The sequence below is a fragment of the Myzus persicae genome, unplaced genomic scaffold, assembly GCF_001856785.1.
Source record: "Myzus persicae strain clone G006 unplaced genomic scaffold, MPER_G0061.0, whole genome shotgun sequence".
In the NCBI taxonomy this organism is placed as follows: domain Eukaryota; kingdom Metazoa; phylum Arthropoda; class Insecta; order Hemiptera; family Aphididae; genus Myzus; species Myzus persicae.
The window spans coordinates 308,184-327,287 of NW_019103922.1; the positions used below are offsets into that span (position 1 = coordinate 308,184).

General features: G+C 28.6%; 2 protein-coding genes across 2 annotated transcripts; both read right to left on the bottom strand.

Moving 5' to 3' along the window:
• Positions 1 to 4,688: 4,688 nt before the first annotated feature.
• On the bottom strand, positions 4,689 to 12,942 carry LOC111036348 (sodium-dependent proline transporter-like). The gene is made up of 5 exons (XM_022318345.1): positions 12,820 to 12,942; positions 9,798 to 10,026; positions 8,249 to 8,361; positions 7,122 to 7,253; positions 4,689 to 4,895 (listed from the first exon to the last, which is right to left on the bottom strand). Exons 1-5 carry the CDS (start codon positions 12,940 to 12,942, stop codon positions 4,689 to 4,691), a joined length of 804 nt encoding a protein of 267 aa, XP_022174037.1.
• Positions 12,943 to 13,706: 764 nt separating this feature from the next.
• LOC111036349 (sodium-dependent noradrenaline transporter-like) lies at positions 13,707 to 17,413 on the bottom strand. Its single transcript, XM_022318346.1, has 4 exons — positions 17,279 to 17,413; positions 16,315 to 16,441; positions 14,064 to 14,195; positions 13,707 to 13,858 (listed from the first exon to the last, which is right to left on the bottom strand). Exons 1-4 carry the CDS (start codon positions 17,411 to 17,413, stop codon positions 13,707 to 13,709), a joined length of 546 nt encoding a protein of 181 aa, XP_022174038.1.
• Between the last annotated feature and the right edge of the window lie 1,691 nt (positions 17,414 to 19,104).

A 19,104-nucleotide genomic window follows, 5' to 3' on the forward strand; every position in this document is an offset into this window, starting at 1 on the left:
AGTGTCCCACTTGTAACCTATTAATTATTATACAGCAGAGAGAAATCCACTTACCCGCTTTTTTAATTTTTATTTCTGCCTGTAAACGTTTTTTTTTCTGATAAAAAAAATGAATCTAGTTGGTACTTCACAATGGGTAGGTACTTAATTAACAAACAATATATTAAACTACTCAAGTTTAAGTATGATGTGCAAAAAAATATTAACTTAACTCAGTTAAAAATAAGTTAAATTGTTTGTTAATTTCTTTTAATTATAGGTATCACTTGGCCATCAACTTTTCATTGTTATTGCACACTATACGTAGTACCGTAACACTCTGTTACATTTTTACTTTTCTGTCAACTTAATTAGAAAATAAATCAAGAAATTTATATTTATTAATGTTATAAATCATTTTTACAGTACCTATAATAAAAAAAAACAATAATTGATTAACTAATATTATGTTACCTATAGATATATAAAAACATTTTTTTTCCAATGTAAGGTATTAAAATGAATACTTGGACTAGAACAGTTAATTTAAAAATGAACAAACTAATTAAGAAGTTTGAAAACAAAAAAAAAAATTAACTTTATAACACGTGAACCATGAACCGGTTTCAATCTTTGAAAATCATTAAGAACATTATCACCTACAAACCTATATTACGTATTTGCCGTTAAAATGACTACATAAAGTGACAATGGGTTAGTAACTAAAGACAAACGACAACAGTCACGACTTTTAAATAAGTAGCTACTAACGCTTTAAAAAGTACGTACTCATATCTACCAGCTAAGTTTTTATTTGTCAATTTAAAGTTTGTACAAATATGTACCAAGCTAGAATTGGACAAATAATATGGACCTGCGGAATTTCATTTGTGTATTTAATATAATAAAAATGAGGTAATCAAACAAATGTGTATATTAAATACGGAATATATTACATACAGTATTTGAACAATAAATTATAGTTATTATAGATATAGGTATCTAGTCAGTTTGAGAATATTTTTCCAATAGTCCTGAGTCGATTAAATGTTCCTGGAACCTTGTGTTGTTCCAAGCAATAACTTCGGTTTCATTATGCCTTCTTTCAATCTCAAACGGTGAATCAGTGACTTTCAACACTTCTAAGTATACATGTTGTAATCGTTGATTTGATATTACAATATGTTCTGTTATATAAATTAAAAAAAATAAATGTAGACATTTTCATTTTTACTATAAATTTGTTTTATTTATGAAACACAGGAAAACATTTTTAAATTTGCAACGTTTACTGACAATAAGAATATGCACTTTAGCATTAGGGTAGTGGGTACCTATTTAAATATAATGTTCAATATGATGTTAGATTTTTTTGTGCATGTGTAGGTACACAATAGTCGAATTAATGTTTTGATTTTCAATATTAGTTTTTTTTTATGTGAAAATTCATCTAGTATGTATTTTAGAGAAGTTTCAATGGAAAATTTCCAGAATTTTTCAAAAGCGTAGGGAAAACATATTAAGGTAAAACAAGTTTTTGACAAAATCGATTTAGTTTACTTGGTTTGATTAAAAAACTAATAAATGTAATAAGTTATTACACTAGTAAATTCACAGCCTTGATAATAACCGTCTAGACATTTTAAATGTTCACCGGCTCAATTGTTACTACCATTTTTATACACCGCCAAATTTTCAAAATATTTTGATTCTTTTTGTGCTATTTATAGACCTAAGAACATTTTAGTTTTTATTTAACTATTGTCGAAAAAAAAGTTTCGCTCGGTCAAAATAATTGAAAATTTAGTAGAAGATTCTTCGTAAGTCTTTGTTACTTGAAATTTTGACCAAATATTAATTTTTTTACCTACTATAGACGATAAATACATTTATACTTAGTTGTTATAATAACAATTTAAAATCATTTAAAATACATCATTAGCCCATTTTTTTTTATAAGCCTATAAAGTTCAAAATTTTTAACAGAATCTCCACATTTTGGAAATTATTTTGTAGTTTTAAACTTATAAAATGTTTAGTTTTTATCTCTAAATATTGAACATTAAAAACAAGGTATTTCTTAAAAATATAAATACAATAAATAATAGTATCTACATGAGTACCTTTTTCTCCAACCGGAGTCCCAAAACTCTTAATTTTAATTTTTTTAGCTGCTAGCACCTTTAATTACTAATATTTTTACTAATTACAAATTGTTATCTATTTTCATAAGTTAAAACAAAATGTAATTGTCAACAATGAGTTTAGATGGCGTATTTCAGTAAAATTGTATATAATAAAAAAATATAAAAAACATGAGTACTTAAACTATTTTTATTAACTGTCGGATTATATTGATTTTTTATCTAAAGAATTTACTATATAATATGCTAAGCATTTTCACAACTGTTTGGAAATATAAATTAAAATTAAAAGAGTTACCTGACTGTTCAGTATTTGTTTCATCTGTTTGTGTAGCATTATCTATTTTTATACATATTTTAGGTTTTCCAATCCTAAATGCTAAGTGGTTTAAACTGTCATGAGTCATTTTTTCTCCTCCATACGTAATTGCGTTCAGTTCATTATTCCTCAATAAATAGCTGATATCAGGTACCCATCGATCAGTGGGTTCAAATGATCCATAAAAATTCTGTTAAATGAATATGTTAATTTTTTTTATTTATCTAAATTATGTACCAACATGGTATGATACTATGATAAAGAACATGGACTGATTTCCCTCAGAGACAATTGGTTTTCGGGACATACATTATGCATAAGATGTCATAGGTAAGCAGAATAACTAGCTACCGAGCTTAAAGTTTTTAAAATGTTTTTAGGTACTTAAGTGTATAATAATAATATGCATTGATATTACATTGGTGTGTGATTTTTTTTGTTCCTGTGTATACGACAAGAAGTCAAATTAAATCTGGTTTAAAAGAAAATCTAGTTGGTGCATAAGTGCATTTCAGAGATTAAAGTTGATTTTTAGTAGTTTTAAAAAACGCCGGAAAAAGAAGAATTCTTAAGCATAATTAGGTTTTGAGAAAAATCAATTTTGGTTTTTACTTTTTTTAGTGTAACTCTACAAAAAAAAATATAACTCAATATACATGGATTTTTAAAATATGTTTATATTAAAATTGTCTATAGCTATGCTACACAATTTAAAAAATATTTTGCAATTAGAAAACAATTAAGGCATAAAATAATTTCAATTTTTATTTATTTTCATATTCTGAGAGTAGCAATGAAAGTATTGGTTTTACAATGATGTATATTTTTTTATGTCTTTCATCAACATTTAAGGTATTAACAATTCTTAAATATTCAAGTGAATTTAGTTAGTACATTCGGAAAGTTATATATAAATGGAATATAAAATATTCATAAATTAGTTAATATTAATCACGGTCATTTTGAAACCATTATAGCCCCCTTTTCAAACCTAAATTATCATGAGTCTATTTTCTTTTAGAATATTTAAACTCTAAAATTTAAATCGTTCTAACTTACACTGGGATAGGTAGAAAGGTACAACACAATGTTCAAAAAGTCATCTACTTAACAAAATGCAATAATTAAAATGAATCCTCAAGTATCCTCAATACCTTCTCGACAACTACCGTGCTGCAGAGTGTTACCCATTTGATGAACTTTAAAAAAAACATTATTGTGGATACCAACAATGTTGTTAGGTTAAAAAACTTAAAAATGTAATACAAAGTTACTCATAAGTTGTTATAATTGGAGTTAAAAAATATTATTGCATAAACATCAATGGTTAATTCTTATAAGTACCTAGGCATTTAAAATTCAAATTTTGACCAAATTTATCAAAATCTTTACAATTTTTATGGATAAGGTTTGAACATGTAAAACAATGTTTCTCATAAGTAATTCATACTGCATGTAACCAAAAAATCAAAAAAATATTTAATCATAGTTTTTTTGGATGCAAAGATCCAATTAGGATGAAATGAGATATTTAAATTTTAATCGAAGAATAACGGTTTAAGCTATTTTGTTGTAGTTTCAAAATATTATACATAGGTACTACATATTTTTCAATTGTATTTTTTTTGGAAAAAAATTATTCAACCTGTATTATACTGTACATATTAGGTACTAATGTCTAAAAGTAATTTGAATTTCATAAATTGTACATCATAAAATAATAAATATACTTAGTAATATAGGCTGCGCTATTAGTCTACGCTAAGAATACAATGATTTTATATCGTTGAATTAAAGTTATTACATTCATTACAGTGGCCCTTCTAGACACTCATTTTACAACAAAGCACTTACACACCTTTTTAAATTAATAGTTGTATGTTTAACATATTTTATAATATTTATTACCTTTTTTTTTGCGAATTCAATAGTTGTATATACACCTACGGTCATCATAATCAGTAGAGTAATCATTGCCGCTGTCCATGCTATTATAAGCATTGTGTGTGGATAGTTTACATATTGAAAACTCGGCGAGATCCATGAGAAACTACTTGCGAGCATTATATTCTTTGTAGCATATTAAATCAAAAAGAAAAAGAAAACGTTTGAAATTTTTTCAACCTTTTTGTAGTTATATAAGCAATACTATAAGCAAGACAACAATAGTTATTAGGCATTGATTTAAATATGCGTAGGTAATTAAACCTTAACCACGTAATATTATTTTAAAATCGTCTTAAGATTCATCTTACCATCGTAACAACTGAGCTTCCGATAAACAGTAACTTCAGTATGATAGAAGGTGGTTTTTTCGACATGAACGCTAGATCGACGCAAAATTCGCTTACACCATAAATGCCAAATATCAATATAGATTCGAAAGTTGTAATCATGAGTATTCCCATGGCGGATCCAATATCGTCCAATATTGCTATAATCATTTCACCGCTCTATGATAGGTGTATGTAAGAATAATAAGTTTACGCGACAACAACAACAATAATGTAAATAATAATAATAATATATTTTTACCAAACAAAATGTAAACAATGCACAAGACAAGTAGGTACGTGCATAATTACAGATAGGTCTCAATGCATCGTTATAATTTTATGTTTAGTGATATAATATAGGTTATATCATTTACCCATAAAGGAATCATATTGTCATTCTAGTACATTATTACTTATAGTACCTAAATATTTTCAGTAGAGATACCAGGAACGTGCATATTTTAATTATTAAAACTTAAACAGTCATAACACTTTTACACGAGTATTATGTAAATCAGTTTTTTTTGAAAATGTGATAGTGTGGCAGCCAATTAATTAATTTCATTCAATCGGATCGCCAGAACAAAAATGATTAAAAAATCGTATAGTAGGTAGCATAAATTCGAGTGTAAAATATAAATTTAAATTGGTGTACAGGTTAATTTACCAAGGATGTTTACAGCCATTTTTGGTTTAATAATGAATATATTCGAATAATTACTCCATTAATGTTGTATGACTTTATTTAAAATACTTGGATTTTTTTTATAATATTTGAGAGTGTGGTGATATCAACGTCTCTTTTCAATTGAGGATCAATCTACCTATCCCAGTCGAAGTTAGAACAATAAAAGTTTTAAGAGTGTATATATTCTACCAAGAATAATAGACACGCTATAGTAAAGGTTTGAAAGGGAGTCCTTAATAATGGTTTTAAAATTATATCGATCGATATTAGCTAATTTCATATCTTGTGAAGTTTTATAAGTATATGATAGAAGTACTAAATCAAGTATTACATTTATATTTTTTTTATTTTTTGGCTTATCACAAGCCATTTAAGCCCCTTGCCGCAACTACCACTTCTTTCCATCGTTCTCAGTCATCTCTTCTAGATTCTCTACTCCTATCAAACTCAAATCCTGCCTTGCATGATCAACCCATCGTTGTCCCGGTCGTCCCAAGGGTCTCTTCTTATCCAGTACCAATGAAGTTATTTTATTTAATCATTTTACTATCTGCAAGCCTGACATGTCCTACCCATCCAATTCTTTTGCTCTTCATTATTCCTATAACTGTCTGTCTATAAGCCACATCCCTCGTATAGTTTTGTAATACATTTCAATATATCAGAAACTTCTCATTTGTATTTTTGTCAAAATTTTTAAAAAAATCATCTTAACAATTACAATAAGAATAGACCAGTGGTCAGCAACATTTTTGGACTTTGGAGCACCTTTAATAATGTAAAAAGTTTCGCAGGCGATGTCGGACATAAATAATTAAATCGTTTAGTCTTATTAAAAAAAAAATAATGGCCGTATGGAATAGTCACTTGTGCCTGATACGTTCCACCGTCCGCCGATTGCCGACCACTGAAAAAGATGGTTTTCATTTTAAAAAAGAAGTTTGTACAGGACACGACTTCTTATTTCTTAAATGGTAGAAAAATCATAGTATTAAAAATGGTTTTTAATCACTGTACATATTTTTATTTCGTTTAATGAATATGACGTGTAGTTTCTAAAAAAATAATATGACATATTATTCGATTCTGAGTACTGTTTACATTTAGAGATTAGGTGTTATATTTAGAGGTCAATGACGTAAATCAAGTATGCCAAACTCGAAGTATTAATTGTACCAATTATATTGAATAATTAACTAAGCGAGCCACACGTAAAAATGTATCAAAAAAAACATTTTATACAACATTTTATATTTATATAATACTTTCAATACTATACGATACGTATTCAATTACAATTTACATTTATCAGAAAAAAAAAACAGAAAAGTAACATAATTATGCCTCTCACAAACATAGTTGTGACACACAAAATACAAATTGCATAATTTTTTTTTTTACAATTTATTGTAGGTACATTAATATTATTTACGGGCCATAAAAAATGAAACGAGGCCGCGTGTTTGTCACGCCTAGTCATTGGTCATAAATGATAATTATTATACTATCCAACATTGATTTTGATCCTCTCATGTATAGCATTTTGTTATAAATGCATTACAAATTTAAAAGGTATAGTTATTAGTTATTAGTTATTAGTTATTTGAATTACCTCCACCGACCGCCCTCACCATATTTCATATACATTTTTTTCTAATAAACTGTTTATGTAATAAAATAATTATTAATATATAATATAATAATATAATAATTACCTTAGTCACTGTTACTAACGACAGTACAAACATCGTGCCACACAATATAAGAGCTCGACGGTGGGGTTCTTCTTGGCTGTGATTTGGAAAATAAGCGTTCCACAAATAAATCACAGGTCTTAAGAAGGACAACTGAGGAAAAACATGGAAATAGTTAGTAGAAAATTATACACTTAAATAAAGAGAAAGCGTACGTTATTGGGAATTTTAAAGGAATTAAAACGTTCGTTGAATGTACAAATACAAAATATTAATATTGGGTAAATGTTGCAGATAGTAGTTAAATAATTATAGTAAATGCTATAGGTAGACTAATCACACTTACTAAAACTTTATAGCTTTTGCCTCGTAAAAACACTTTTGTTTAAAAAATTTTTTTTTTCATAATAATATAATCGTACGAATATTTTAAAATTTATTTAATTATATTATTTTTAATTAAAACCGTAAACACTAAATACACTATATGGGCTGAATTTCTAAATACAATCAATAACAATAAATAGAGTTTTAAGTTTGACATTTTGGTTATTTTTTTTTTATAATGTTGGCCTCAATGGCATAATACATTTTAAATTTGAATATAACATATATATTTATGTACTAATACGTTTTATTATTAGGAGATATGTTTGTACTATATAATGTTATAAATTAGTATTAATATGAACTATGAAGGTGTTACCGTATAGCAGTGGTTCTCAACCGGTATGAAAAAAAAATGTTTTTTTATATTGTACGTGTTCAAAGTATAAAATATGTATGAAATTAACATCGAGTTATGACATGGAGGTAAAAACTACAGATAAGAAAAGCAACTATGAAAAAAGTATCATTTTCAATTTACATATACGTTTATAATTGTCACTCTTTCAAAAATCCGTTTACTATTTTAAGTGTGTCACCATTTTGGTGTCTACATAAAAAAAGTTTGAAAAGCACTGCTTTACAATTTAACAATCATGTGCCCTTATGTAAAGAAGTTTCACTTCAATAATAATGAAAGTTCTTCGACTGTAATAATCTGTAGGCACCTATATCGGCTATTTACGAACACATATTCCGGAGCAATGCATGATATTAAAGTGCAGTAAAGCGTTTGATACGCTGAGCCAACTAATACTAACCTGAGTAAGTATGCAGACGACGAACAAAATGAAAAACGACACGAAACTCAAAAACCTCGAAAAGGGTAGATCGGCGAGGACACGTGAGATAGCGATGAAAAACATACCAGGACCTGTAATATATAACGTAGTTATAGAATTATTTATATTATAATATTGTATTCCTTCAACAGCCTACGTCAATGACTAAAAGAAGCTAAAAGTGAAAAGTTGTAAGTCATGAATGTAACATTGTACACAAAAATAGTTGTTTTGAATTTTTTACGATTTCTGTTTTTGTTATCTCAACTAATTTTATTATAAACCATTTAACCATACCTTAGATTTAGATACCTTTGGAGTTTCTTTTTTTGGTCATTGACATTTGACTTCAAAGGTTTAGATACACATATTAAAAGTCGCTGCAACCTGTTGTTTGTTATTGTATTTTTATTTAAATATTAATACATAAAACTGTAATTGTTAATAAAAATGTCTATAATGTTTCATTAAACAATAAATATAATATTGGCAATTGTAATTTGCAGACTAATATAATAACAACATGTCCGGCCTTACATCAAATGTATTTTGTAGTATTGTCATTAGATAATAGAACAATATAATAATATTAAATTTCTCAAACATATGAAATCCAAAATAGGTCGATTTATTTTTGATAAATATCACAAGTTTAGGATTTTGTATAAGTGTTTGAATTATATTTATGCCTAGATAAATATTTTTTTAAATTCCATCTTATTTTCGATAACATGACGTTATATTGGGTTATTGAAAGTTTAGCCTTCTTTGATAGGGTATCATACATTTGATATGTAAACTAGATCCTGATTCAATTAGTTTAGTTTATTATTCATATTTTAGATTCTGATCAAGGAATGATGATCCTAACATTCTGCTGTGTGTTTTTTTTGTGTGTCCGACGTCAACTTTAGGATCACTAAAAAAGCTTCAATTCTAAACTTTGAGGATGGTCTTTGATAGAAAATTAGAACTAGTTGGAACTTTTAGGGTTGGTCAAAAAATTCTCATTACTTTTTCAAATGAACTATATTTATAATATTTTCAGAGCATTTAAAAATCCTCTAAAAGCATGGAAAAGGTACAATATATGTGTATCTAAAATAAATTATAAAATATTTACATAAATTGAAACTGATACACAATTGGTCTCTGTTTCAGAACCGATTTTCGTATGTAATGATTTACTATTGACACATGAACACATGTATTAGGTACTGATTGCTATTGTGGGGCTGAGTTTATACTAACAAAATGGTAGCCACTAGCAGACAGATTTTTATATTTGTACACAAAAAGTACACGCCTTCTATCTAGATACAAATATAGACAAAGAATCAATTCGAAAAAAAAGTAGGAAACAGAGTTTTTGCTTACTATGGACTCATATTATTTTGTGGAACGATTTATTCAAATGGACTTGTTACTCGATTTTAAAATAAATTGAACGGTGACCATTGATTTCTTAGACATTGGTAGAGGTAGGTTAAAATACTTAAGTATTAACGAACGAATCAAGCGGGCTTACCGGATTTAAACACCAAATTGAAATCGATGTGAAACTTAGTAGCTTCGATGTTGGCAGTAGCAAATACAACTATGGTGGCGGCCACGGCAATAACAATATCCAGAAAAGCTACCAGCAGCACTCCACCTAATATGTTGTTGCCAAAACTGCGATTTGCCCCGTAAATTATCAAATGTCCCGTGCCAACGTCCAACGAGTACAGCACTTGTTCCGCCGCTCTCCGCCATGACTGAATAATATGTAATAATGTATCACAATTACGAAAGAACTGATTTTTTTATAAAAATAATCAGACTGTCTTATAGAAATTATTTTTCATCGAACTTTTTAATGAAAGATTGAATAGGAGTTAAGCTACCTCGTGTGGGCTCGACCATTATATCTATGTAGCCATGTACAGCATTTATTGTACTACTTTTGTAGGAATTTAAAATTCCCCATTAAAATGGTATCGCCTATGCAGTCTATAAGAAAAAACCGTGTAGGTCTCGCTTTGCCTGACGATTTATTAATTAATAGTGGTGTGGTCAATATTAATTCAAAAGGCTTACATAGTACGAATGATTTTAATAATATTGAATTTAAAATAAAAATAAAATATGAATGTTCAATTTTAAATAATCAATACAAAATGATAAAATTATTATCAATGAGAGAAGTCACTTGTACAACGTACCTACCTATTTATTGAACTAAAATCTATAGTATTGTAGAGTGTGGCGTTTCCTTTTATTATACCTGTATTGGTGCCAGTGCTTTTTTAGTTGTTCATCTTATAAAGTATTTTAAATATTCAGTGAACAACATGAACCAATATAAATAATATTGAACTTAAATTTTTGCTTTCATGAAAAGTTAGAAATTTCATAGGAAAAACGGTGTTGTGCAAATACATAAATTGTAAAAGTTTTGTTTAACAATACAACAATTTATTTTATATTTTTTATGTATTAATAGTATACTCGTATATGATATATATTTTTAAATTAGTTAGAAAAAAAATGTATGGAAGGCAATTAAGAACTAATCTTTTCGTGGTATCTCCGAGGTAATGCTAGGAAGGCACTAAAATGTAAGACTGAGAAGAAATGTGTACCTAAATGTTGGTACCCGAACGTTTTATTGTTTTAAAAATATGATGTAACCAAGTGAGTGTTCTCAGCCGTTCTCGCAATTTGCAGGTAAAAATATAATTTATAAATAATAAAATATAACAACCCATATAACAACATGCACGTTATGTGGCAAGCGAGCCTGAATTAAGAGGGTGTGCAGAGGGGAATGAACTCTGGCCTAAAAGTTACAACGGATATCGTGCAATTGTGGGCTCCCGGTGAATAGTACGTACGTTTCCTATTATATGAATGAAGATTTGATAAATTATTATTATTTGGGCTCGGGCCCAAAATGATCTTAACCCGGGCTTAAGGGCAGGTCACACATAATACATTGGTTTGGGGGTAGGTACCTGAAGATTTAGCAAGTCGATCTTCCTCGTGTCAAACAGCAAATGAAAACCACACCATGCGTCATTTTTCGTAATTGTGAAGAGCAAAACGAACGCCAGCAAAGAAAACGGCGCAATTGAGCCGAATATCTGAACCTATAATAATACAAAATTTACTCTGGTGGGATTGTTTTTCAATAATATTATGTAGGTATACTTCAAAAGTATTGTATAATTGTATTATTATTATCGATGTTTGTAGTTCAAATTTATTGCGATCGAACATACAACGGAATTGTAGGTACCTAAGTATAACTCTACACATTTTTATGATAATTTATAATTTATATATTATTGTTACCCACTGTGTATAAATTCTAACGCGATTCTAAATTTGACAATATTTTAAGTCTTCGCATGGCCCTCTTATCTGAGAAATGAACATCGGTATACATAAATTCTTTAGTTTGTAATTATTTTATTTAAAATTGACGCGGCTACGGCGGTTTTCGATTGTCGCTGTGAACCGGTCACTGTCGGATTTGAGGTGATGGTAGGTGACTAGAAAGGAAACTCGAACAAAATATATAATGGTGGTAGATTTTGTTAGTTTTATTGTGGTAACGAATAGTTTCAAAAAAAATAATAAAAGACCACGTTGGCGGGGTGATGGCTTGCTTGGTATAATAGGTGGAAGGTACTTGTCCTGCGTGACTTATCTTTCCCCCCCCCCCTCCTGGTGCGTTTGCGGTGGGGAGGGAGGGTCGACAGTATCGCGTTGTCGTAACTCGTGGTGGAGGTTGGTAAAAGCGTAGACCGGTCGCTGCGGTGATTGTACTTCGAAAAATAGTAATTTACTCTGTTGGAAGATGGCTGTTAACAAGTGTATAGGTGAATCCCCTCGTGTTGATGGTTACTAACGAACTAATTGCTGTGTGTAATTTTTAGATCATATACAACGGATAGAGCCATGGCTTATAGAATACTTATAGTGGCATATTTATTTTTATTTTTTCATCTAAATATGCGACTTTAGTAGCTTGCTCAAATAAGGCTACATAACTGCAGGTAACTTGTCACTAACACGTACATCGAAATATTGAGCTGTGTCTCCGTCCACCGTGTATGATCTAAGGAGTCACTTTAATAATAATAATAATAATTTGGATAGGTCGAGAAGTACTGAGAGTGTATTCTTTGTATTGTTTAATCCCATATAGTGTGTGTTCAGTGTATAATCTATATATAATGTGTAAATGGTGTAAAGTGTAAAGAATGTTATAAGAAGTACAATGCAACAATACAGTTCTCTTCCAATTATAATTTAACAACAAATGTTTTATTCATATTCGACAATATTATAATCTGTATTGAATTACTCCAATAAAAATTACTCCATTATCATGCAGCCGTGTGTTAGGTTTAATTTTTTTAAATGCTTAATATTATGATTATAAAATATAAGTGCAAGAAAAATATGTCTCAAAAGCAAAGTCTATAATATTATGTACAATTTTAAACATGATGAAACCACTCCAAATTATTATAGTAAATATTATACGTAAATTCGCTTACGTATTTCATGAAGTCGTTGGATGCAATGAGTAATAGGTAGTTGATAGTCCACGAAATTACAAGACAATATACTAATGGCAAGTTGAAATTACCGATTCCATTGTAGAGATTGCCTCTGTCCATCTTTACAATTTCATTCCTTGTAAAAATAATACAGCAGTTAGCGATACAAAATCTTAAACATTGATACACAGTACACAAGTAGTCTAATACATAATAATTAGAATTTCGTACACACATAATTATTTTTTACGCGTTTAATAGTCGGACATATATTTTTTCTCCATCTTACATCAATAAGTAACTTAACACTGATTTTGATTACATTGTTGAAATTAAGGAATACCCGATGTACCTTATTAGTTATTACATTATACAATATTATAAACAATATTACTCTTAATGATTTAAGTTTTTGTTTTTAAATTTACTAAATGCTAATTATTATAGTATCTATTACTTAAACAGTTTTAAACGTGCATCAATAACAATAGTTAATTAAATATTAAGTATTATTATTAAAAATTAAAAATGTATTTACGACTACATCTTAAATGTCTTTCATATAATGTAAATTCGATTATATTATACAGGCATAACATTTGTAGAGGAGAACTTACTTTAAACTAATTTGCATAATTGGCATAGTTGATATAATTACTGTGGCAATAGGTCTATTATACATTAATTTAATGCAATTAAATTATCCATAAATGTATTATATATTTTATTATTTTAATATATTTTTGATTACGAGTTGAACAAAAATCTGAAGTCACACCACACTAATCGTATTGTATTGCACTATCAGGCTTATGTAATAATATTTTATACGACATAATATGATACTATTGCGACTCACAGATAGAAATTCTCGGCGGGCACGCTTAAATCGATGCCGACAGTCTTGCAGCATCCCAGTTTCCTGTCGTCTTGTAAGCACAACGTGTCGTTGGCGGAAATGCACTTCTTCCATGGTAGCTGATCGGATTTCGGCAGTGACCAATACATGTAAAATAGACATCTAGACTGTATGGGGCTATAACAGATAACGTTTAAAAAACAGATGTAACCCATGGCCACCGCTACGCCTGAATAAAACGAAACGGACAGAAACGTGAACACGATGAGATGGAAACAGCAGCGTATTGTTGCGAAGAGGTAACGATAAAACATAAAAAAAAAAAAAAACAATCGAGAAGAAAGAAAAATCGGACTAAGTCCGACTGCCGGACTTTCCGCACCTTTGCCGATGGGCACCATGTCGCCTATAGCTGTCGGACCTCTGCCAGAATACTGTCCCACGGCGATTTCCATGAAACACCAAGGGATGCCGATCAGCACGACCAGTATCAAGAATTTGACCAAAAACGAGCCTGCGGAGAATTCAATAAACATTATTATACACCAAAGATTATATTTATTTATTTTTTATTTTTATTCATTTATCAAGAATTTAATGGGCCCCACTGAACGTGTTCGTTTGGGGTTATTCTAATAATAACAATAATACAATTTTACGAATAGCAATTCGTTGTATAAAAATACTATTATCACCTATAATCTGTATCATCAATTAAATATCTAATAAACTGTATCTCAACAGGACTCTGTTGCGTTCTCAGCTTTTTTGAAAGGGGGATATGAATTTTGGACTATTCTCAGACCACGTTGTATACTCATTCATTGTTCTATTATATATTGAGTATGACAAAAATAAGCCAAAGGGACCCCGAGACTGATTTTACACAGAACTATGTCCATAATGGCTGTACCTACTATGCTTAATTATTATTTATTGGTAGGTAGAAGGTACCCATCAAGATTCATCATATTATTTTATTTCATGAATATCAATGCATCATTGCACCTTTGATGGTCAAAAGCTGAAAGTTACACATCAATGTCCAATTTTAACACAATGTTTAGTGTACGGTTGTATTTAGTTTAAGAAAATGATTTTTTTTTTTTTTAATAAAGCTATCAATATAAAATTATTACAGCTCAACGGTTACAAGTAAATTAAAAGAAAATGGTTATAGGTACATTTAGGTGTGATTCAATAAGGATATTGGTATTCCCCATGGCATATTTTCAATATTTATAATAATAATATGGTATACTATTTATATTTTTATAAAAAAAATAATGAGAATAATAATTTTTTTTTTTACTATCTGTTGAAATATGAATATCATTTTAGATATCTATATTATATCTATTCAGAATTTTTGATGTCAAATTGTTTTTTTACTATGAAGAAATGAAGATAAATCTATTATGGTAAATACTATTTTCAATAGTGTACCTACTTATAACGATTTGTATAAATAAAATGAGTATTGAATTAATAGTTAAAATTATATAGCACTTATATCGTAAAGTATAAGCTAGGTTTATTTTTTAGGGTTTTTCTAATTTATTTAATGGTTGAATCAAAAACGTCCATTTAAAATTGTATTATTTATAAATTCTGTAACTATCGCGTTATTCTAAAGTCGTCTCAATGGCTACAGATGTCGTTCATTTCGGGTGTGTAAAATATAAAACAACAAGTAAATAGTGATGTGTTAGATAAACTGACAAAAATAGATTTACTTATTTAGGTAGGTACTATATTGTTACTTATCAAATAACATTTTAGTGTATATTTTTAATATAAATATAAAATAATTTAATCTATAATTCTTAAATCATGTATTTAATAATCGAAGCTATCTATATTAAAAAATCAGCCTCACCCCTTAACATGACAAAATAATTTGACCATTAATATTTTGTACATAATATAATGTGTACCTAAGTTTATTTGTTACATTCGATTATTAGTGTCAGCCAAGGAATAATATGGGAGTGTGAATGAATTTTATATTCATAGCTTTCAAGACATCATTATTATGGTTTTACCTTTTAATATTTATACCGATTATTAATTTGTACAATTAGTAACTAGTTAAATGCCATTATTAGGTATCTATATTTTTCATGAGAAAATCATTGTTTATATTATTATATCATAGGTATAGGTTTAAAATTTAAAAAATCGAATTTTCAATGACCGTGAATTATTGTATTGACTATGATTCTAATTTTTTTACCCGAATGAAATTTAATCACTTCTATTTAGCTAATAAGTGCAATAATATCAAACAGTTCAACAATCTCTTTAATGTATAATATTGTTTTTATAATAATTACATTTTTTTACTATAAAATCATTGTAGTGTTTAATATACCTACATTTGAGTACCAACGTACTTCGTATACCTACATAGAGTGTATTAAGTGACGAAAAAGAATTCGTTACTTGAAAGTTGACAAAGTCATGTACACAAAATAGGCACATTCTAAAAGCAAAAATATCAGAAAAATAGGTACCTATCTATTTATTTGTAATAAAATAATGTTTATTAGAGACATTATAGTCTGTCATGCGCTGTCCCCTTGACCCTATTACACGTGTCAAATAAACTCGTCAAATTATGAATGTCTTACATCCATTGTTTGAGTATGCTAAGTACGGGAATCTTGTTAAGTTGGCGAGACTTCCAGTCAGACTGAAGCAGTAAAGTAAATAGTCCACATAGCCATCAACATTGCTGCGTAATTTCTCTTCTGGTAGCTAAGGAAGGAAATCAAATTAAATTTATTCTGTGAAAAATATTCTAATAATTATCTAATTTGTTACATTTTTAAAACAAAATATAAAATAAAAACAGAAATTTTTCTTATATTATTTTAAATAGATGATTTGAAAATATTTACGTCTGTAGTATTACGCAAATTGGATATTATTGCTTACGATAGCTCACAATAAATGGACAAGTTAATATTTTTTTACAAAATAGAAATGTGTAATATTTCCTTTTTATTGTTTTTTTATTTTTCTCGATATTTGTATTGTCACTTAAGTGCTAAGCACTTAGAGCACGTAATATAGTCGGTATTATTTTTTGTTGTGTTTAATGGTAAAGTTAGCCAAACCTATAGTAGTGTACCATCGGTTAAAATGGTTTGAAACTAGACACTTGCATATAGAAAAAATACTCTTAATCGAGTAGGTTAAATAACAAGAGATAAGTGATCTTTAACTGAACACAATATTAAAAAAGATTGAAATTGTTTTTAAGCGAATTAATTTGCATTAATATTGGGGATTTTAGCGTATGAATAAAAAACGCACCTGGATACATTGGTTTGGATCAAGAGATTAATAGAAAGTTAGTCTGTGCAACATGATAATAATTCTATAAAAAAACTTAACATATTAATAAATAAAATAAATAAATATTTTTTTTTGATAAACATCGACTCCATATAACTTTATTGATAAACAATATTATAATATACCATGATAATTTATTCACATATATTATTGAGCACGTTAAAAATGTATTTGATTTTTTTTTCTGAAGAAATTCTATTTTATTTTGATTTAAATTAATTTCTATATACCCACCGGTCGTGATTTCGAATTTCTGTAAAGTTTGAATTTCACAAATCCTCCCTTATCAAAGTCATTAATATTGTCTTGTAGTCGCCACATGTACAATCTAGGATGGTTAGGTAAATAGTTTTCATGATGAGCATCCATTATATTCTGAACAGTAACACTTCGAAGTAAATCAAAAAGTAAAATTGAGGAAAATAGTTATAACATATTATAAGAATATGTGCGTGTGGTGTTGTCAAAATATAAGAATAACATTAATTTAAAGAAGTTGTTTCTAAGGAAAATAAGCCATATGCTAGAGAAAAGTATTTTAATAATAATAATATAAAAGTTATTATTCCAATAACGAAAAGGATCTTAGATTTAAAAAGAAAATATTTATGAATTTCTAATTTAAGATAATTTGCAAATTTTCGTGAGTTTTACAATTTTTGTCAAAATTAGTAGGTATTGTGCAAAAATTACATTTCATGTATGCTTTAACATGATCTGATTGATTAACCAATGGCAACCAAAAAATTAAAAAATACTAATTTCAACTAAAAAATTAAGAAAATTAAGAGCGGAAAAATTAAAATAAACATTCAAATTGTATACCTATGCACATATTGTACGGCACGTCGGACCTTGGATTTACAGCTCCCTACAATTTGACCTTATTGTCCGTCAAATAATGTGTTTGACTTGCTCTTGTATATCTTTGACATGTAGCATTGCGAGTTCTGAGACTTAAGTTTATTTAAAATACTCAGCGTAATTGCTTTGAACTAACCTTGATGAACAAACGCTTATCAAAAAACTCACCGTAAATTTTTTCATACATTTTCCGATTGTATCGACCGTAAAATTGTACACTAAGGAGTGATAATAATTAACCATTTAAAATCAATATCATAGATTGATTTGTTTTAAACGATAAGTGATAAGTGACAAGCGCGATGCCGTGACCAAGGGAAATAGGGATTCATTTTTATACATATAGATAAACATGAATTAATTTCATAATTTTACTTCTCGGAAAAATTCATTCCACACACCAATCAAACACATAGTTAGACATTTAAACGGCCTAAAAGGTCAGGTTACACGTAGTCATGGGAACCCCGCGGGCAGTGCCGTCGTACAATGTGTATATCGATATAAAATTTACAAGTAAAAAATGTATACTTGCCGATTACAACCACTTAAGATCATAATTTTAAAATATCCTTTCTTAGTGCACGGTGAAATTATAATATTAAACTATCCTCAAAATGTCAAGTCGTTAACTCTTATAGGTTCAGCTCTGCGATGATTATGAATCAGAAAGACACTCTCGCCTTTATATATATGTTACGGGCAAAGTGGAAAATTCGGGCAATGTATACAATGCCAGGGCATTGAACACAGTGACCGGGCATTGTATACAATGTCCGAGGTATATTGGGCAATGTAAATTGTGAAGTATTTATACAAATAATCTGCATAATATATTTTGTTAGATGATAATGATAAACTAATATGAATTTATAATCGACATCTGATTGTGCTTGCATGTCGATCAAGTCAATTTGACAGCGAGAATTCATTTCAGAAGATATGATTGGTTTTACAACCAACCCTTTTTTAGCTGTACTTCCCTTCTTTTTACACGATTCGCAATTATTTAAGTATAACATTATTACATCTCTAGTTATATTTTTGTACTTTTTATTAATCTCAAGTACCATTCTATTTCTACCTCCATGTCCAATTGACAAATGAACTTCATGTATAATATCATATAACTGAACATTAGGTATGCACATAATATTTTATTGCATTACCTCCTTTAAATACATTTAAAATTTAAT

Coding starts and splice junctions, on each gene's coding strand:
- LOC111036349 (XM_022318346.1), bottom strand. CDS start 17,413: ATGGATGCTCATCATGAAAACTATTTACCTAACCATCCTAGATTGTAC. Junction 14,196..16,314: donor AGCATACTCAAACAATGGAT/GTAAGACATTCA, acceptor AATTCTCCGCAG/GCTCGTTTTTGGTCAAATTC. Junction 13,859..14,063: donor CATGGTGCCCATCGGCAAAG/GTGCGGAAAGTC, acceptor TATCTGTTATAG/CCCCATACAGTCTAGATGTC.
- LOC111036348 (XM_022318345.1), bottom strand. CDS start 12,942: ATGGACAGAGGCAATCTCTACAATGGAATCGGTAATTTCAACTTGCCA. Junction 10,027..12,819: donor CCAACGACTTCATGAAATAC/GTAAGCGAATTT, acceptor CATATTATTCAG/TCATGGCGGAGAGCGGCGGA. Junction 8,362..9,797: donor CAATTTGGTGTTTAAATCCG/GTAAGCCCGCTT, acceptor TATATATTACAG/GTCCTGGTATGTTTTTCATC.